The 21551-nt window shown below is 48.6% G+C and overlaps 1 protein-coding gene across 1 annotated transcript; it reads left to right on the top strand.

Moving 5' to 3' along the window:
* Positions 1–8372: 8372 nt before the first annotated feature.
* Positions 8373–18882, top strand: LOC136301117 (tubulin alpha-1C chain-like). The gene is made up of 5 exons (XM_066203976.1): positions 8373–8444; positions 13167–13389; positions 16073–16221; positions 17567–18247; positions 18491–18882. Exons 1-5 carry the CDS (start codon positions 8442–8444, stop codon positions 18782–18784), a joined length of 1350 nt encoding a protein of 449 aa, XP_066060073.1. The 5' UTR covers positions 8373–8441; the 3' UTR covers positions 18785–18882.
* Positions 18883–21551: the final 2669 nt, after the last annotated feature.

Here is a 21551-nt window from a genome sequence, read left to right on the forward strand (position 1 = left end):
TAATCACTTAATTAGAGATACGCCTACTGCACACGTTCAGGGTCCTGGAGGCCTTCCCTTGAACAAACCACTCTGGCTGTGCCTTCTGCACTTGTAATTCCTGTATTTAAGGATTCCCAGCACATCTGGATCAGGACTGTTTAGAACAGGAATTAATTCAGCGCTGTCTAGTTGAATAGCTTTCAGCTCTAAATGAAAGTGATATCTTGGCACCCAGCAAACATTCCCAAAACCCTCATGGAGAATCCATGTCCTCCCATCAAGGTTTAGCCTGAGGTCAGAGGATTAAGAATTCTCCCCAAATTATTGCTCTGTTTGTTGCAATGGAGCAGTTGAGATAAAATGTGCAGGTCTGTGTGATGAGATAGAAGGCTGTTGTGGTTTAGAAATTATATTTCCCAATTCAGTGTCTCCACCAAGACTCCCTGTAACCTGATGCCTCTCACTGCCACCCTTCCCCTCCACCGTCCTGCTCTGGGGATGGGATTGAGAACTGGAGGCACAGAAAGTGTAAATCATGTGTTGAGATAAGAACAATTTACTGGAAACAGCAATGAGATAAGAAAACGACCAGTAATAGCAACAATATTAATAACAAAAGATATAAGGCATTCTTTATTTACATAGAAAACTACAATACCCAACAGCTCTTGCCGACCACACCACGCCTTCCCCCACCGAAGGGGAATGTCATTCTCCCCCAGGAAGGGAGAGTCAGTCCCTCACTTCCATCTCCACCCTGGTGGTGAAGTGCATGGTATGAAAAAACAACCTGGACCCACCCACACGGCTCCAGGCTCTGCCCCTCATGGCTGCTATGAAAAAAAATCCACCCTGTCCCGGCTGAAACCAGGACAAATGTGCGGATCTGTGTGAGGAGACGAACATCCCGCTCTGCAGTCAAAGCCCAGCGATGTGCTCTGGGCTGTTGCTACTCGCTGGTGCATCCCGGGTATCCGGGAAGAGCACCTCCACCTGCACATCCCTCTCCTTCCCAGGGCCCTGCCCACACCACCCTGAGGCACACCAGGGCTTGCCTCCTTTTCTGGGCAGAGCTTCTGGATCTTCGTTTTGCCCAGGAGACAGAAATGGGCTGAACACCCCGTCCTGCTCCAGGGTGATCCTCTGTTCCTTGGATAGGGGCGGGGAGAGGGCTACAAGCAGAGCTGCAGTGGTTTTTGATTTTAACCCAGTCTAGCGAAGAGAGTGTTCCATTCTGGGTGTCTTCCATTATTTCCATGATGCATTTAGATTACATCAATACATTCCAGCAGCGAAGGACAGGGTGCTGGCTGCTCCTGCAGTTGCAGACTAGTGACAATATAGCCCATGGCAGCCAGACCTGAATGGCCAGATGAGCCTGTCTGGATAGAACGTGATCACAGCTGGGGCTAAACCAACAAAAATCTCAGCACACAGCACAAAAAGTACTGGTTTTCCTCATTCTTGCTAGCTCAGCTTTATGCAACAGTTTTCTTTACCTGCCATACCCTTCCCCAGGCTACAAGAAAAAAAAAAAAAAAAAACAACCAAAAAACCAAAAAACAGAACAGCGTCCCTGCTTCTCTTCCCCTTCCACCTCTCCAGAAGACTAATGACAGTTCTGATGTCAGGGCTGTCCCTCCGCAGCCTCTGCAGAGCTGACAGTGCATTTTGCAACTGCCAAAGGTCAGGGCTTTGCACTGGGAGCCTCTGCAAAAGTCCACAGCCCTAGGCTGGGTGTCAGAGCTGTCAGCTGGAGAAGAAGGGTTAGGTCAGATCTGAAAAACCAAAGTGAACTGCACTCAGTGCCCCAAAGGAAGATCAAAGCAAAACCAAAATACGTGATGGTTCCTGTCAAGAGAAGATGGAAGTAAATCCTTGACAACATGAAAATCCACCTGTTCCTGTAGCAATACAGGACCCCAGATCCAAAAGGAGACTCTGTTACCTTCCTGGCCACTGGTGAGGCATTGACCTACCTGTGGAAAATGGAGCAGGAGCAAACAGACATGGAAAAACCCATCCCCAGATCATAGGTTGGGATAGAAAGTTCAGAAAATCCAGGCTGGTAAGTTCAGGAATCCTCTATTACAGGGATCACTGAAACTGGAGAGGAACATCCCAGGGTAGTAGTGATGTTGCGCAACCTCTTCAGCATTTCCCAAGGTATTTGCTGTGGGTCACCACGAGTGAGCTCACTGGTGAAAGGCTGAGCCAGGGTGACTCTTCTTGTGTAATATGTTCTGTGCTCAGTGATTTCCTCATGTGTACAGTCACCTCAGGATTAAAACACAGAGATCTAAACCCAACCTCTCACCATCTGCCACAGCAGCAAAGGGGCCAGGAGACATCACCAATGCAAAGGGGAACCCAAACCAACACAACCGCACCAACTCTGAGCCCAGCACTATGTGCTGCCACAGCAGCATGTGCTGAGTGTCCCTGGGATCTGTCCCTGGGATCAGCACGGACCTGGCCCCCTGTTGCCACAACCCTGCCTTGTGCACAGGTCAGGGGATCAGTCCCTGTTTGGGAGGCACCTCCCACCTCTCCCTCAGGAGAGCCCTGAGTTGCCAAATAAATCCCATCCCCTTGTGCTGGGAAGGGAGGGAAGGGACTGTGTTTGTGAATGTTCAACCATGTCACACCATCCCTCCCTCTGACACCCCGCCCTGGCCCTGACCCCAGCCATGGGAGTTTCTGGTTCTGTTCCATCTGACCTGACCAAGAGGAAACTGGGTGCTCATTTTGGGAAAAGGGATGAGGAAAGAATGGAAGTAAAGGATGGAGTGCTGTCTGTACCTGTCTGTGGCTAAGGAAGAGTTTTGATGGCAAACAACCCCGGGAGCTATGGGCAGGTGGCTATAAAGGTGTCAGCTGGCATAGCCCTGTCCTGCTGCCGTGGGACAGGGGATCCATCCCCACTCACCTGGGTTATGCAGTTCTTACAAGAAAGTGAAATCCATGTTAAAGAACTGGCTGCTGGAGTGTGCTCCTTCCTGCTGCTGGAGCGTGACACATCCCTTCACCAGCTCCCAGCTGATGTCCAGGACCAGCTCCAGGTCCTGCCATCTAAAATTTAAAATAATTAATAAAATCAAACATATTAGAGACAGAAAGGGTCTTTCAGAGCCAGAGAATAAAACCTGTCACTGAGGAGCAGAGCCCCCACGCTGCTGAGTTACCCCCTGATCCAGCCTGAGATGGGCTAGTGTAAGGCTGGTGGCCATGAGATACAGCTTAAACCAGAGCTGGAAAACTCCCAAATTCACTGCCAGTCCCCCTTCCCTGTCTGCCATGTTCCTGTGTAGGAATTGTCCAGACAGGCATCTGGGCTGGGTTCTTTGGCCTCCACAAAGGAGTGGGAGGGAAGTGTCGCTCCCCGCTGATACAGTCGGAGGGGCCCTACACTTCTGGAAGGAACCAGATCTAAAAGCAGAGTGAGTACACAGGACTGAGGATGGATGTGTGAAACAGAATGGATTTACACTTGGAGAGGAGGAGGTGAAGCTGAGCTCTGAAACAATGGAGCCGTGGCGAAGCATTGTCCCCTGAGCGCTGCAATTCGATGGCTTCACTCTCACCACACAGGTGCCCTCAGCAATCCTCACACCCAGGTGGGTGTCCTGTGAGCTGGGGATGAGGAGCTGGTACCTCAGTCATTACCTGGCAGAAATGCAGGCAGCAAGCAGCCCTTGTCCATGTGAGTGCTGGGAAATCCTAGGTCATCCCAGGTACTTGGAGTAGCAGGCACGGGGTTAAGGCTGTCACGTTTTTGGGAATTCAGTGATAGAAGTGAATATGCACACATTATTTATCCAATTCTTCTGAGAAAGAACAGAAAGCAAGAGCTGCAGAGATGTACATTCAAAGAAGTTTCATCCAAGCTGCTGGAGAAGCCCCAGGCCCACAGTGCAGCCACAGAGACTGTATCACAGATACACAGCTAGTCCAGAATTTTTGTAAGGTATCATATTCACTGAACACATGGGTTGCAGCCAAAGTCTGTGCCTGGGGCCACGATAGCATTACCAGGCACAGGGAGATCCTGGGGAAAGCAATAAACTTCTGCTGCTGACAAAACTGGTATCCAGCAGGAACAAAAATCTATTCAAGAAACCCCTGATAGCCCCTTGGACTTGACATGACTGTTCAAATTAAATCAAAAGCATTTCAGGCCCCAAGGAATGGTTTTTGGATGTGCAGCAACACCAGCTTCTGTATGAGAGGAATGATAGACTTGTCTTTACACACAAGCAGTGGGTCTGCTGGTAGATAAAACCAGCACTGAGGGATAAAAGAAACAATGGGAAGGATTCCACTGATTGATGAATGGAAAAGGAGATATTTGCCTTTACAGACAAACTGTAGGTTTGCTGAAAACTGAAATTGGGTATTGAAAGATGAAAGAAACAATGGGGAAAACCCATAAATTCAATAAGAATTAAAAATTAAAGGGGGGGTTATACATTAAAGGGGAATCTTAGGTATTAGGCACTCTGGGAAGTCTGTAACTCTCAAGTACCTCAGCCAATGTGGAAAGAGAGAGGGAAATGTGGCCGGGAAATTGGGATAAATAGGAGGCTCCGTCCAGCAAAACTGGAGAGACCCCAGGAGAAATGCCCCATGGCCTCTCCCTTTATTGGAATAAAGTCAAAGGACTCCTCTGTCTTCTTTTTGGACATAAACCTCTGTTATTTGTGGATTAATTTTCCTAACATGTAGGACTGGGGGACTTCTTGCTAGTGCAGCAGCTCTGGGAGGGCACACTGAGGGAAACTGAGGCACACTCAGCTCCAAGTGCCAAACGTGGTATCATTGCCTTGGTGTCCTTTGGGTAGAATCGTTTAGGTTGGCAAAGACCTCAAAGATCATCAAATCCCACTTTGTCAACCAGCCCAGACCACTGAGTCCACGTCCAGTCCTTTCTTGGACCCTTCCAGGGATGGGGACTCCAAACCTCCCTGGGAAGCCCCTTCCAGTGTTTAATCACCCTTCTAGAGAGGAAAATTCTTCCTGATGTCCAACCTGAACCTGCCCTTGATGCCACATGAGACACCCAACAAAGCCTGGAGAGTGGGGCTGAGGCAATGCCAGCATTGGTTGCAGGTGCCCAAGTCAGAGCAGTTACTGAATAGAGGAATTAAGCATGTCAAAACCTCAGCTGAAGCTGGACCAGGGCGCCCTTTAACACCACAGCCCAGCCTAATCTGTGATTTGGTCAGCTAAGCTGAAAAGAATGCTCACTGCACTCAGAGCAATACCATCTGAATTTTCTGCTTTGGCAAGGGGTCTGACCCATCTCATGTTGTGGTGTTGCAACGTTTTTAACAGAGGATAAAATCCCCCGAGTGTGTGACTCTGTACCACTGGCAGTCCAGGCTCTGCCCCACTGCTCACCTGCACTGGCAGAGTTGAAGGACAGCTGGAGCAGTGTAAGTGTTATTTCAGGTGAGCACATTTGAAAAGCATAAATCATATCTTTAAAGTCTTATAACTAGTTTAAAAAATAATGACAAAAAAAAAAATCAGCGTGGGCACTTATTTTCCATACATTGTATAGTTTAGGTTAAGCTTTGCTCATAAGTTGAAGATTTCCATAGTACTTTGGAACAACAGAACCAAATGTATTGCTTTGAATGTGCAGATGAAATTCTCACAGATGTACTTGGTGTCTAAAATGGGAGGGTTTGAGAAGGGAAAAAAGAGAACACTGAAATATTTGTAATACAATAGCAACATGTGGAAGAATTAAATCTAATTTGACCCATTTTCTCTTTTAACCTTATAGAAAAGTATTCCCAAATCTGGTTCGCAAAGGTCCCACTAGCCACATAGTGCTGGTATTTTGTTTCCAACTGAGAAAAGCACAACAGATGATTTAAAAAACAACCAAAAAAAAAAAAAAGGCAAAAAAACTCCCAAACAACAAAGACAAAAACCAAAAAAACCCCCCCACCTTTTAAATCGAGGATTTTTCTAAAAAAACCCCAAACAAACAAAGAAAAAAAACAACAACAAAAAAAACCAAACAGAAATGAAAATACTGTAACCATTTTTCTCTTTCATCTTCCAATAGTTCACAACTACTGCAGGTGGGATCCCTCCTATCTGATCATCAACATCTACAGCGGCAAAGGTTTTCAGGGGCAGAGAATGACAGGATTAGGCAATTAGACAGGGGATGGTTTTAAACTAAAAAAGGAGAGATTTAGACTAGGTGTTGGGAAGAAATTCTGCCCTGTGAGGGTGGAGAGGCCCTGGCACAGGGAGCCCAGTGAAGCTGTGCTTGCCCCATCCCTGGAAGTGTCCAAGGCTGGGTTGGACAGGGCTTAGAGCAGCCTGGAATTGTGGAAGGTGTCTCTGCCAACGACAGGGGGTGGAATGAGGTGAGTCTTAAGGTCCCTTCCAACCCAAGCCATTCCATGGTTTTGTCATTTCAGTTGTTCCTGTCTCAGACAACCAGGACTATCCTGGTCTTCTCTACCAAACAGCTTCACTAAGGAGATGGTCACAGCTAAAGGCACTTTGCAGCCAAGATCATGCCTCAGTGAAGTTAGGCCAAGGAATTAGGATAAAACAAATGAGAGAAAAGAACAGGAAGAGAAGTTCTTTCAAGTGTCTTGGAGCACAGGTTGGGGATTATTAGAAGTTTAATATTGACTGGACTCTTCAAATATATACCAGCTTGAAGGCACTAAGCAAAGAGTTTGGGCTTGCTGAGGATCAAAACATGAGAGAGAAGACTTATCTTTTAAAAAAACATTGCACATCTGTATATTTTCTCTTGGTGTCCATCACCCAGCTCACAGGTACTCATTTGTGTGATCATTCCCCACTCTGGTGTGGGGATGGCAAAATTCCCTAAACATGGTTTAGTGCTTTCTTATAGCCCACCTGTTTTTCAGTCACACATTACACTTGGCATCATTCTTTGGAAAAACAATTCCATCGATGTTATTTGTGGGGTTTTCCCCTTCTTCCACCTCTGACTTCCTCTCTTGATCCTCTGATCCTTGCTTTCTGGAGTGCTTTTGCCCCTTTTTTCTTTCAGGGTCCACCCACACAGGTTTCATTCCACGCCTTGGCCTCAAATGATCCCAATGGGGTTGATAACAGCAGGAGCAGCATCTTCAGCAGGTATCAGCTCCCTGCCCTGGGGATCAGTCGGAGTGAGGGGGCTCATCCCTTCCCTCCATGTACAGATCCAGCCTGGCACAATTCCACCGCACTCCTGTTAAAAGTACAACCTTTCTCCAGGCTGCCTGCAGGGCTGGAGATCTACACAGGAAGAGAAAAATAACCTACTTTGTTATTGTTCAAAATTGTTTCACGTCCCTCTCCTGCTGCACAAACTCAGCTCAGTGCAGAAAGAAGGAATTTCCTGAAACCAGCGCTGGTGCTGAGCCCCTGAAGGATGGATGGAACTCCAGGAATCAAACATCAGACCCGCACACACAGCAGCTGCTTTTACCCCAGGAGTGAGTTTGGCAGTGCCAGGAATATTTCTGTTTATATAACCCTTAAGATATACTACAGGTGTTTTATGCTTCCCACTTAATACCCAACTTAACTGGGGCGTTCAAACACCACATCCACCGATTCCAGTAGAATCTACGTGGCTCTCCGGATTTGGCCCTTTAGCTTTGAGTCCTTTCCATTTTGTGGCTCCTCATCCCGGTAGCGGCACCTGGCACAGGCGCTGCTGTCCCCGGTGACTGCAGCCTCCGGGACAGGGATGTGTCCAGACCTCCCTCCTTCAGCCCAGAGACAGCACCCAGAGCCCGCCTGGAGGACTGGGGCCTCCGGGTGCCCACCAGGCAGATGTGGGGCTCTCAGGCCGTCTCCCAGCAGTTCCCGGGGTGCCCATGCCCTTGGTCCCAGCTTTGCCCGAGTATTTCACTGATGGCTTTTCCCGGGGTCAGTGCGCGTAGCCGGGACAGGGAGAGCCCTCACGCAGGACACCCGTGTGTGGGAGGCCACCACGGGACCCCATCCTTCAGGGCTGCGTCCCAGGGCCGCTGGCTCTAGGCTCCGCAGGCTGAGCTCGGAGCCCTTGCCCAACACCCGGGGGGTGGACAGTACTGAGCCCCCTCCGCTTCAGCCACCGGCTCCGGACAGCGCGATCCCCGGGCGGGGCGCAGCCATCCCCGGGCGGGGCGCAGCCATCCCAGCCCGAAGCAGAGCCTGAGGAGGGAGGCGCCGGCTGTCGTTGGCGGGAAGACTAAACCCCGCCCCCTCCCCGCCCCTTGTTACGAATCAGCCAATAGTTGGCGCAGGGTAGTGACAGACGTTTCTGTTACCCAATGGCGCACAGCCGAGCGCACGCGATGCCAATGAGCACAGCGCAGGGAGCCGAGCGCCCCGCCCCCATGTTATATAAGGTGAGCCCGGGGAGGGCGGCCGCTGTTACGGTGCTGCCCAGACACGTTGCGCGTCTGTCCCGGCGCTCCCGAGCCATGGTGAGTGGGGCGCGGGCTCGGTGGGGCAGGGCTAGCCTGGCGCCGCTCCGCGCGCTGCAGCGGGAAGTTGGGGGACGGCATGGGCGGCGGGACGGCCTCGCCGGGCCGTGGTGGGCTGTGGGTCTCGCTGCCCCGAGCCGCGTCTCGTCCCGCGCCCTGTCGCTCCCGCCATTTCGTCCCAAAATGGTGGCGGCCTCGCCGAGAACATGGCTGCCTGTGGGACCCTCAGGCGCGGGCGGCTCTGGGGCTGCAGGTCCGCCACGGGCACCGTCAGCCCCCGGGGCCGCCCGTCCCTGCGGGCCCCGGGGCGTCCTGCCCGCGGAGCGCGGGGGAGCGGCCGCCTTCCCTCTGCCCGTAACCCTGGGGCACTTGGCGCGGCGTGCGCGACCCGCAGCGCCGGGCAGGAGGCTGCCCCCCGCCCTGGGTGTTGCCGAGGGGCCGCTCCCCCGCTCCTGCCCCGGGGCTGTCCGTGCTGCGAGCGCCGCGGTTGAGCTGAGGGGGGAGAGTTGCCCAAGGACTTTATGAGGCTGCCTGGCGAGAGTGACCTGGTAAATTGAGTCACCTTGAAGGGTAATCTGAAAGGCGTGACGGGGCTAGGATGTTCCACAGGACAGGGTTCAGGTCAGCTGGGCAGCACAGCTGGAGTCTGGGATGGGCATGTGGGGGTGTTGTCTTCCTACATCTCTGAACAGAGATTGTCAGAAGGTTACATGGATTTACAAATGTAGCAAGACTGCTGCTGTAGGCTGGTGAGTGTGTGGGAAATACTTGTTGAGCTAAAAATGATTTTAGGTTAGAGTATTGGTGGGATGTGGAGGGCTGTTCATTGTCACGGTTTTCAAATAAAGTCAAATCAAGAGTATGAACACAGCCCCTGGTCTATGCAAGGGATACAGGTTCCCTGGAGTCCCATCCCAGGGAAACAATGTTCCTCCATACGGTGTGCTGATGAGTTTGGTCTGAGCTGGCACAGCCATTCTCAGGAAGGTTGGCTTTCCATCAGCCTCTCGCAGGTGCAGCTGGACCTTGAGCACCGTGCTGGGGAGTGCAGAGGACATAGAGCCTGATCCAGCAGGCCCATGGAGGAGCTGGGGGTCTGCAGCCAGCAGTGAGTGCAGCAACTGCTGGAAGGGCAGTGACAGGACAGGCTAGTGCCCTTCAGCTGGAGCACATCCTGTAGGGAAACAAGACAGGCTGGGCTGGAGAAATTCTGCCTGAAACTGTGTGCTTGCAAATAATGTATATACATGTGGGGAAAGCGTTTAGTGTTAATTAGTAAATAAGAGGATTCTGTAGTGGCTTGGATGCAGCATTTACCAGCGCTGTGTGTATACATTTAGTCCTTATTCTGAAGCTCTCATCAGTGATGTGTGAAGGCCCTGAGATAAAATGTGTGACAGTTCTGTTGCCTGTCATTCCAGCTTGGAGCTGATGCTTTTGGAATAAAATCTGAGCCTCATTCTTTAGTATTCTTGGTACTGTGAAAAGGCCATGCAGTGCAAAACGGGCAGAGAATCTGTTAGTGTCTGACAAAGACTTGTGTTTCATTGAATTGCCACATACTGCTTAAAAGTCCTTAGTAGAATTGTAGGAGAGCAGTTGAAAGAACTCTCAAAGCAGGACTCACAGTAGCACCAGGACAGGCTTTGTGACTGACCTTGTCTAGCCAGGTTTTGAAAACCTCCAAGGATGGAGATCCCCTCCCACTTCTCGAGCGACCTGTTCCAGGGCCACACCATTTCACTGGGGAGGCTTTTCTTAACACAGACCTGAGCCTTGCAGCAACTTCTGAGAACGTGACCTGGAGCCACCTGCAGAGCAGAGGGAAGCCTTCTCCTGTGCTGGCCACGTATCCTTTTGTTCCCTGGCACAGGGTTTGCCCTACTGAGGACATGAGAGCCCTGTGGGACATTCAGGCTGGCTTCTGTGGGAACCTCCAGGATCTCTGCAGCAGGGCTGCCTCTCATTTACTGTTTGTACTGGTGTACAGGGAGTCACTGCCCAACGTGTTGAACTTTGTATTTTGTCCAAGTAAACATGCCATGGTTTAATGTGGCACCTGTAGCACATGGTCAGTGCCTGTGTTGCCAAGCTGTACATTCAGAGTTGGAAGGGAGCCACAGGAGCCATTGAGTCCAGCTCCTGGCCCTGCACAGGACACCCCCAAGAATCCCACTCTTTGCCTGAGAGTGTTGAGTTCTGTCAGCCCTGGGGTTGTGACCACTGCCATGGGGATCCTGTTCCATTGTCTGATCACTCTCTGGAGGAAGGATGCTTTCCTCATACCCATGCAGGCCTCCCCTGACACAGCTTCCCTTGGGTCCTGTCACTGGTCACCATAGAGCCCTCTGCCTCAGCTCATGAGGAAGCTCTAGATCATGGTCCAATCTCCCCTCTTCTGGCTGAACAAGTCAATGGCTTCAGCTGCTCCACACACCCTTCTTCTTTACACCCTCCATCTCTGTTGTGTAGTCCTTACACACCCTTTCAGTGACCTTTTCCAGCTGCTTAGGGGTTTCTCTAGTAAGGCTTGGGTCACTGGTATGGAGAACCTCAGTCAGGTGAGGATCCAGGCTGATGTGGTGGTCTGTGTTGTTCTCCTATCCCTGCAGAAACGTTCCAGGCTGTCCTGCTCTCCTAAAAGGATGCTTCCTGAGCCATTGCCGTGGTCTGGTCTCTGTGGCACTGCAGCCAGTTTTCCTGTCACCTCTTCCATGCTGTGCAGGTTGGCTGTGTGTTCTCTGCCGTGACAGCACTGGACAAGCTCAGTGCTTCAGCCTGGAGAGTGATGGTGTCATGGCTTTGGAGAGAAGTGTGGCAGCAGCTCTGAGTAAGGCTGCTTGCAGAGAGGATGTGTGCTGGACATTAGAATATACAGCTTGGATGGATGGGAGCTTAAAAACAGTTCAGCTGTACAGTGCTGTGCTTGAGAACGGGTGGTTTTGGTGGGGTTTTTTTGGTTGTTTTTTTTGTTTGTTTGTTTGTTTTTTTAAAAAAAACGAATTTTAATTTCATGGGGCTCCCCATGAGTTTGAAAGGATTGTGCTCCTGCCTTTCTGCATTGACTATGGATGTGGACTAGGCACTTCCAGATCATGGAATCACAGAATGGTTTGTGTTGGAAGGGACCTTAAAGACTGTCCAGTTTCATCTCTTCCACTAGACGGGGTTGTTTCAAGCCCCATCCAGCCTGGTCTTGGACACTTGCAGGCGCAAGGCAGCCACAGCTTCTCTGGGCAGCCTGTGCCAGGGCCTCAGCACCCTCACAGGGAAGAATTTCATCCTAGCATCTAATCTAACCCTATCCTCCTTCATTTTAAGGCTGTTTCCATTTGTCGAAAGTCCCTCTCCAGCTCTCTTGGAGCCCCTTTTAGCACTGGAGGGGTCTCTAAGGTCTTCCCATAGCCTTCTCCAGGTGAACAACCTCAGCACTCCCAGCCTGGCTCCAGAGCAGAGGGCTCCAGGCCTCCTCTGGACTCATTCCAGCAGTTCCACATCCTTCCTGTGCTGGGAGCCCAGGGCTGGAGGCAGCTGTGCAGGTGGGGTCTCACCTGAGCAGGGCACAGGGGCAGAATCTCCCCCCGCCCTGCTGCCCATGCTGCCCAGCCCAGTCCAGCACGTGGGGGGTTCTGGGCTGCCGGAACACGTGGCCGGGGCACGCTGAGCTTCTCATCCACCAACACCCCCATGTCCTTGTCCCCAGGGCTGCTCTCAGTCCATTCTCTGCCTGGCCTGTACTTGTGCCTGAAAGTACTCCTGCTTATCCTGGAATTCCAGGGGACCGAATTGTCCCATCCAGTCATAGGGTCTGAACATAATTTTGGACAACAGTCACATTAAACTGATGTCTACATAGGCTTTTCTAAAACGTGCTTTACTGACATTCAAAACTAGATGTTGGATATAAAATGCCACAGATGGACCAGGGGTTTGGAGATGTTTCTGTTATGGTTTGGCCTTTACTATTTAAAGTTCTGTGCTGCATTATTAAAGAAACTGGGTTTATGCTCTGGACATCAAAGGGAACTTGGGAATCCATAAATGGGTAGGAACAGATAATTTTGCTGCCATGAACTATTTTCTACATGGCTTTCATGAGGTAGTTTTCTCTGGTGTTGAGTTCAGTACCTTGTGTACAGCAGCGTGGTTTGAGGCCTGATGGGTCTGTATTTATGGAGGGATGTGAAGGCGTTTTTCAGGCAAAGCCTTTCCTACTGAATGGCAAAGTTTCCTCAGGGGATCAGGAGAATATTTTTTTGGTTTTGTATACATTAAATGAAGTGCTTCCGGATCCTGGGAGGATTTTGCTGCCTCTGGTAGCTGTGCTCCTGGAGCTGGGGTCTAAGCGATGCTGTTCTGGACACTTAGGCCGGTGAGGGGTGTGATCATCAGCTTTTCTAAATATTCAGTTTGCTATGATGAGAGAAATTGGCTGAAGAACTTCGAAGAGTTGATCAGACTCTTCCTGTGTGATTGAAGAATAACAAAGAGGAATGAGCTTGTAAAAATGGTAATGTCCAAAAGGATTTATCTAGGTGGAGCTGATGATGTCTCAAAGGGGCTTTTGTGTTCTGTTGTGTTTTGTGCCAAGTGCCCCCAACACCAAGATAATGAGGCCAATGTTGTAATGGCTTTGCGGGCTGGCAGTCCCCCGGCTGCGCTGAATGTTTGCTAAACAAGGGCCGTGCTGTTTGTGCTGAGCGATGCGTTTCTGTCCCGCAGCGCGAGTGCATCTCTGTCCACGTGGGGCAGGCGGGCGTGCAGATCGGCAATGCCTGCTGGGAGCTCTACTGCCTGGAGCACGGCATCCAGCCCGACGGCAACATGCCCAGCGACAAGAGCGTGGGCGGCGGGGACGACTCCTTCAACACCTTCTTCAGCGAGACCAGCGCGGGGAAGCACGTCCCGCGCGCCGTCTTCGTGGACCTTGAACCTGCGGTCATAGGTAACAGTGACCTGTGCCAGGCACTGTAGAGCACTGCCATGGGTTTTGGTTAAGGGATCCATTCCTCCAGTCCTCAAAAATGCTTTGGGGCTTTAAATTTTTAGTGCATAAAGCTTGCCTGCACCTTCCTAGTGGTGGAAAATACTTGGCTTTATGTCCATTGAGACGGGCGGATGTGCACTGTGGTGCTGTCAAGAACTTCAGCATTACCTTCTGCCAGGCTGTGGAGTTAAATGGGTCCCATGAACACGCTTTGTGCTTTTGCTATGCAAGGAGCAGTTACAGCCCCTTGGAACAGTATGGCATAGAATGTGTGCTGCAGTCAGTAGAACCTCTTTAAGAGACACAGTATGTATCATTAGGAAGATTCCTTATTGTACACAGGAATGATTCCTGTGGTTTCCCAAAGCAATCTGTGTAAGCTGAACAGTGCTTGCAGAAATGAGTCCCCGTAGCTGGCCTAAATTCAGGGACTTCTGAAAGTGTGCTTCAACTTCCTGCTGCCTTATCTTTGAGAAACAATCTAGTCCTGAAAATGAGTTCTGTTCCAAGCTCTGGCAACACTGGCTCTTAGTGTTCAGATGTGATCCCATGCATCAGCCACTGACCAGTCCTCCATCCTGGGGCAGTAGATGCACTGTCAGCTCAATGTGAGCTGCTGGTTTCACAAGACCTTCATCCATTGTGTCAGGAGTCCTGGATTTCCTCTCACCAGTGTGCCAGAAGTAATTCTTCTGGAGCTGTTTTTTGGCTGTCTTGCCTCAAGTAGTGATTTAGGGCTCTTATAGCAGAGGTCTGTTGCCTGTGCTTATGCAGTTGCTGTGTTTTATCTTTCTGCAATACACAGTTGGGTAAATGTGTGAATGTGCTCAGGTTACTCCTCTGTACCCAAACCATGGCTGAAGGAACCTCTCAGGGGAGCAGAAGGCTGTGAGGCTGCTTAAGCGTGGGAGTGCTGGGCTGTAACTTTGAAATGAGCCCAGACACCCTTGGCCTAATATTCCCAGGAGCTGTTTCAGGTCTGGCTTTGTGCTTTTCTGAGCCCTGTGGCTGTTGTCTCCTCTGCTGCTGGCCAGGTGGTGGCTCTGAGCAACCAGGAACGGCTGAGAAATGAGATGAAGGAGAACAGGTGGCAAAACAGGGCAGAGGAGCTGGTGAGTCTTGGAACAAATGCCAGAAAGCAGTGAGTGTTCCAGTGCTTGTTGGTGATGCAGGTGTAGTGTGGGTAGATGAGCAAGATTGGTAATACTCAAAGTTAGGGCTTTTTGTTAAAGGTTGCATCATGTGCCTGTCTGGGAGTTAGCTGCCCTTTGTTATTCCTCCTTGGCTAATGTGAAAATTACTGCCCCAGTTTCCTGGGCAGGGCTCATGAGTCTCCCCATTCATGCTGCAAGTCCCTATACACTGAATTTATGAAAAACCCATCTTTGTGCATGCAGCAGCTGTGCAGCTGGGGATTGTGTGCACAGGGATTCCTGTCCTTCCAGATCAGTGCTGCTCTTGCAGAAAGCAGCAGGATGGTGCTATGCATCACCTCTGTGAATGTGGTGGTAAAATACCATCAAACTTTCCACCACAAAATAGGGCAGGGACGTCTGGGAATTGAACAAGTGTCTTTAACAGTCTACCCCAGCTAGTATGTCTGGGGCAAGCTGTTGTAGCTGTCCCCTCACCTAAGTCCTTTGTTCCAGGCACACTTTTGTAGTCCAGTGACTGATCCTCTGAACTCTACAAGTTTTGTGACTTCCCGAGGACCGTCCTGGCTCACGCTACCCCTGTCTGCATAGGATAAAGAACCATTTTGTTTTGGTTCTGTATTTTTCCCTTATTAGCCATATTTGTCCCTTTGTAATGTGGAGTGGTATTATAGGAAGTCTTAGACACGTGGATATTTGAGATGGTAAACTTTTCCAAATTGTTTTTATTTTGATGCAGTCTTAGAAATACTTTAGAATATTGGATGGCATACTGCAGTGGGAGCTGTTCAACTCAAGAGTGGCTTGAGCTAAACCAGAGACAAAACTCTGCTGAATGTCTTTGTACCTTTCTGGTAGGACAGAGCTTTAGCCTGCTGGGTGTAAGTGCATGTTTCTGGGAACTAGTGGCTCTAAATCAGTCTCCAAATGTGCATCTGCACAGTGGATTTAACACAGCTGTGTGTGCTGCAGCTTACAGCTCAGGGTTTAGATAATTGCAGAACTGTCCAAAGCATCTCCTGTTCCTTTTGAACCCTTCTCTACCTTTGGCAGAAAGTACAGTCAAGAGAAAGGGACATGCAAGCAGTGTTGGCTCTGCCTGCCATGCAGAAGCTCCTGGAGGGATTGGAAAGTGAAGGGGAAAAATGGGATTTCAACTGCTGAGATGCAAAATGTGCCTTAAGTTGTCTAAAACTGGAAGAATGGTCCTGCTGCTATAGTCCAGTTTTAAATTGCTCTAACAGGTCAAAATTCTAAACTTTGGTGTAAAATAGGACAGTTTCCTAAGCAGTAACTTAGTTTTTCTTAGTTATTCATCATTTAGGCTGTAGGAGGTCACCTACTGATACGTAGTTGTTTTTTATCTCTAAAGGTTTAAGTACATTATTCTGGATATCATCAGAAGTTTGAAAACAATGGTCTATATGGAAAATTAACTTTAAAATATTTATATATTATATAATAATATACATCTTGTCTCTCCCCAGATGAAGTTAGGAATGGGACATACAGGCAGCTCTTTCATCCTGAGCAACTGATATCTGGTAAAGAAGATGCTGCAAATAACTATGCTCGAGGTCACTACACAGTTGGGAAAGAGATCATTGATCTAGTTCTAGAGCGTATCAGGAAGCTGGTAAGACTCCTCTTTACTGAAGGCTCTGAAACATCTGTTTTACAGGGTTTGGAAATGAAGTTATCAAGTACATAGCCCTCTAAACTGTGCTTGAATTTCTTTGTGGTATGAGAATCTATGGGCTTAGTCTGCATTTGGTTTTATTCTTAGCCAGCTGAGAATGGCTGGATTATTCCTCTTAGATATGGCTTTCAAGTGGCCTAAAATGCTGATGAGGCACCTTCATATATAGTTTCATGTTCAGAAAGCCAGAACCAAAAATTATGATTTGTCTAGCTCCTGCTGGAGAAGGATTGGTTTCTGGCTGTGGCTCTTTCTCAAGGAAGTTTAAATAAGTGCGTGCTTCTGTGGTTTAGACTACTGTTTGCATTTCCTGCTATTATGATTTCTGGATTAATTTTATGGTAATAACAGTAGAAAAATACTAGATCTCAGTAAACTGGGATATTTTCAACCTTCCCAGTACTTTAGTCAAGTGGCAAACTTATGGAGGTTGCAGTTTAGGAGGTTCGGGTTCCATATTTAGTAAGCATGTCCATTGCCCAATCTGTGTTACAAAGGTAGGAATTCTCACTGCACAAAACCCAGGTGCTTTGATATGGAATGTTATGTGAGTCTTAGTGTAAAGTTCACCTTTTGCAGATCACAACTGGGATTATTCTCAACACTTGACTGCCACAGTCTCTAGTTAAAGCAATGATAAGTTTGCAGCAGGCTGTACTTTGACCTGAAAAACAGTCATAATTTCTTTGTACAAGCTGTTGGCAGTCCCTGTTAATCCTGGGAGCTGAGCATCATGTGGCACCTCTTGGTGAGGACAGGGCTGTCTAGTTTTGTCTTCTGAGTAGAGTGAATGGGACTGGCACTGTAATAGCCTGTGACACCTCTCTTCCCTGAGCAGAGATACACACTTGGCACTCATGCAGCATTAGAACAGTAGCCCTGGGATGGGGGATTGCTCTGTTTTTGTGCAGATAGAGAATACCAAGTAACCGTTGGGGATAGATGCATATTGAATATTATGAATTTTATCTATCTATTGATAGATAGATACACTTTGTATATTCCTGCTTTTCTTGCTTGTTAATGCCCTCAGCTGAGAATTGGGGGTAGAAGGAGTTTTAAGCTAGCAATTTGGTGGTCACCATCCAGTATGTAGGGGGTTTAAACCAGCTGTGAGAGTATTGTTTTTCATGGGGCACCTCCTTGACTCTTGGTGGATAAATTCCATATTTTTGAAGCTTGAACAGTTGGTATGTGTCAGAATTCAGAGCTGTCTTTCTTGAGCTTGATTGGGGATTCTTAATGCACACAATGTCTTGAACACCTGTATTTTCTCTTTCAGTCAGATCAGTGCACTGGCTTGCAGGGCTTCCTGATTTTCCACAGCTTTGGGGGAGGGACTGGATCTGGTTTCACCTCTCTGCTGATGGAGCGCCTCTCGGTTGACTATGGGAAAAAATCCAAGCTGGAATTCGCCATCTACCCTGCCCCTCAGGTCTCGACAGCTGTTGTAGAGCCCTACAACTCCATCCTGACCACCCACACTACACTGGAGCACTCTGACTGTGCCTTCATGGTTGACAATGAGGCCATTTATGACATTTGCCGTAGGAACCTGGACATTGAACGCCCAACCTACACCAACCTCAATCGCCTTATCGGTCAGATAGTGTCTTCCATTACTGCTTCCCTTAGGTTCGACGGTGCCTTAAACGTGGATCTTACAGAATTCCAGACTAACCTGGTGCCTTACCCTCGTATCCACTTCCCGCTGGTGACGTACTCCCCAATTATCTCGGCGGAGAAGGCCTACCACGAGCAGCTCTCCGTGTCCGAGATCACCAACGCCTGCTTCGAGCCCTCCAACCAGATGGTGAAGTGCGACCCGCGGCATGGCAAGTACATGGCGTGCTGCATGCTGTACCGCGGGGACGTGGTGCCCAAGGACGTCAACGCCGCCATCGCCGCCATCAAGACCAAGCGCACCATCCAGTTTGTGGACTGGTGTCCTACTGGATTTAAGGCAAGTCTCAGTTCTGGCATGATTTCTTAGACTTCTCATTCACTGTCCTGGGTGTATGGAGTGTATTTGCTCTGAGCTCTTCTGTAGGTACCTGGTTTATATTCTGAGATGTGGAGATTTAGGTTCTCATGCAGTGCTGTTTTGTGAGTGACAAATTTTAATCAACTCCTGTTGTCTGATTTTGATAATTGTCATTGTCAAAGACCACAAAGAAACTCATGGTCTCTTCCGCATCTCCTCTAGGTTGGCATCAATTACCAGCCCCCCACGGTGGTTCCTGGGGGTGACCTGGCCAAAGTCCAGCGGGCAGTCTGCATGCTGAGCAATACCACAGCCATTGCTGAGGCCTGGGCTCGCCTGGACCACAAGTTTGACCTGATGTATGCCAAACGTGCCTTTGTTCACTGGTATGTTGGAGAAGGGATGGAGGAGGGGGAGTTCTCGGAGGCTCGGGAAGATTTGGCTGCACTTGAGAAAGATTATGAAGAAGTGGGCACAGACTCGATGGATGGAGAAGATGAAGGTGAAGAATATTAAATCCAACAGTGAATTGCAAGTCTTTGCCATTTTTACTGCCTCTTTAGTAGCAATGTAAATTTTGTGAACTGATTGGAATAAACTTCTTTAATCAAGAACTTTGGTAGTGTCCGAACACTATGTACAGTCATTAACTGCATGCAGTCAGCAGTGCAAGAGGTGGAATTCCTTTCTGAAGAAGGCAGCTGAATAAAATAAACATGCTCTAGTTCAGTCAGTTTTTGTCCTTAAGGCATTGCTCCTTGAAGAGCTATTAGTGCCTAGTACATAAGACTAGAATGATCTGGAGATTTTTCTGGAAGGTGTTAGGTATATTTTTTCCAAGACTTTAGAGCTGGTGTCACAAGAGGCAAAAGGAACTGTGTTACCCATAAAAGATGCAACACCTTCAAAACTGAAGGCTGTTTGGGTTAGTTGTCTCCTATTCTTAGACTTAGTGAGGGCCAGTAACTTTGAGGTGCAGTAACCTGGATGGGGAGGAGATGCCCAGGAAGGGCGTGCCATAGCATGATGAGCCTGCCATTGTAGCCAGAACCTGAGCAGTGATTGCCCTTGTGTTACTGTGCCTCTAGAGTCAGGCTTTGCCCGACGCTGTCTGGAGAAAAATCTCTGGGTTAGCTGGCCACAGTTAAACACCTTTGTTTTCCCTAAAACTAAGTCTTTTGCACGCCTAATTATTCCATAGGTTCTGATATGGATACTGCCATCCTTCTGTGTAAGCTGATGGAACAGGAGAGGATTTGGGTAATCAAGTTTATCTTCAGGTGTGAACAGCCTCTGCCTGAAACCTTTTGCATGGACTGAGTGGGGGCCTGGGCACATAGTGAACCACAAACCAAATAACTTCACTGTTGTAGAGCTGAATGGCTGAAGAATCTCCCCCACAGCAGTGCCAAAGGTGAAATAGTTAAATCCTAAGATGATGATTGAATAATGAATGTGATTACAGGATACCAGTCTGACTCCAAGATGAGATTTGGGCCGGAGAATTTTTCCCATCTGATTTCAAACTTATTCATATTCCTTCTGATTTGATAGCAGAGCGTGATTCAGGCCAAGCCTTGAAATCTGTTAGTTGCAGATGTGCACACCTGCTTGGCAGGAGTCTCAGCTGGAGTATGTGTGATTCCTGAACTCCCTTCTGCTTGGAAGCTTCAGTGCTCAGGTAATGCTGCAGTATGTGACATCCCCTCACAAAGTGGGGCCCTTTTCCTGGTCCCATTTGACTGGACTTGTTCTAGGTGGGGGTGTCACCTATAATTTAGAGTAACAGGCTGCTGCTGTTGAGGGAAGGTCCTAGAACAACCTGGTCTGTGAGAGCTGACCAGGAGTTGCTTTGCCTCCTCTTGTCCTGGATCACTCTGTGTTTTTTCAGCCACTGTGTTGAGTCAATCTGATTTGAAATTCTTGGAGCTGGAAGTTACCAATTTTACAAAGGTGGGGAGAACAGTTTTAGTGCTTTATCACCTCAGTGGTTCTCTCAGACAGTCAGCCCTGCTGTTGTGCAGGATGTGTGGCAATCACACCTCCTACCATTCGGCACAGCTAAGCGTGGCCAGTGTTTCAGTGAGTTTCTCATTTGTTTTTCCTTGTGGTTTTATGTTCCAGGGTAGACATAACTGTGATGAATTTGAAGTCCTGTTGATTAACATATTTTCCTGCTTACTGGTTGATTAAGCAAATGTGTTTGGTGGGGCCCAGGGACAGACACATTCTTTCTGGTCAGAACAACTCCATGTCGGCAAGCATTGAGGTTTTAATGGGATGGCAGTGCCCAGAGAGAAATGTGCGCAGGGCTGTTTGATGCCATGCAGGTGTCAGGTTTTCACCCCAAAGATCCTGTATTGCCAGCAGATCATGGAGAGCGCTCTGTGCCACAAGTGCAGCAGCATGATTTCTTTTGGAAGTTAATTGTGTTGGAGTTGTGGGTTTCTAAACTGGCCTTTAGTGGGACTTTTTAGCAGTGATTTGGCTTTTCTGTGAGGAATTTGGCTTCACTGAAGCCTGGCTTACTCTCTCCTGCAAATAGTGTCTGGTTTTTACTGCATTGGTGGATTACTTGTATTGAGGCCACTTCCTCTGCGGTGGGAATTGGCTCATGGTGTGTCTGTTTTATCCAGGCGTGTACAGTGATGAGGCTGTGCAGGGCTCTCAGCAGCCATGTGAAATCCTTGTGCATATGGAATCCTGGGCTCTGAAAACCTGGGAATCTCATTCTAGGCATCAGATGAGAATCGTTATGCTCTTAATTTTTAAAAGTAACATGTAATGTTACTTAGAGAAGATGTAATCTGCAACACGATGGGTTGAAGGTTTCACAAGAGATACTGTCACCTGGTAGCCATGGGATTGATGCTGAAAACTCATACATTTTCAGCCTACATCATACTTGAAACTTCATCATATTAGTATTAAGAAACCCTGTTGCTTTAGCTAGTGGGCAGCTGCTCTCTGTGTAGGCATGTGCATGCTGAGCTAAGATAAGATAGGGTTTTTCTCAGATAGGAAGCCAAGATAATTACAGCAGGAAAATCCTGCTGAAACTGCTCTTGCTTCAGTGAGCTGCAGAAATCCTTAAACATGTTCTAATTACTGACTCTATGGTTGAATTAACAAATGTGTGGTTCATCTGCTTCCTGAAATGTAGATGGGATCTTGCACTGAATTAAAATTTGAGTGTAAGAGTGTGAACTTCTGAAACTTGCAGAGGTTGATGTTAGCTGTCACTTTAAGGAAATTTCTTGCTTTGCACTCTGAAAGCCTTTCT

Source organism: Chamaea fasciata, unplaced genomic scaffold (assembly GCF_029207755.1).
Source record: "Chamaea fasciata isolate MVZ Bird 193981 ecotype frontalis unplaced genomic scaffold, bChaFas1.0.hap1 SCAF_25, whole genome shotgun sequence".
NCBI classification, from domain to species: Eukaryota; Metazoa; Chordata; class Aves; order Passeriformes; family Sylviidae; genus Chamaea; species Chamaea fasciata.

Bases quoted from the DNA above. Each gene is read 5' to 3' on its own strand.
- LOC136301117 (XM_066203976.1), top strand. The intron at 13,390-16,072 runs GTAACAGTGACC...GTCTCTCCCCAG, and splicing joins CCTTGAACCTGCGGTCATAG to ATGAAGTTAGGAATGGGACA. The intron at 18,248-18,490 runs GCAAGTCTCAGT...CATCTCCTCTAG, and splicing joins GGTGTCCTACTGGATTTAAG to GTTGGCATCAATTACCAGCC.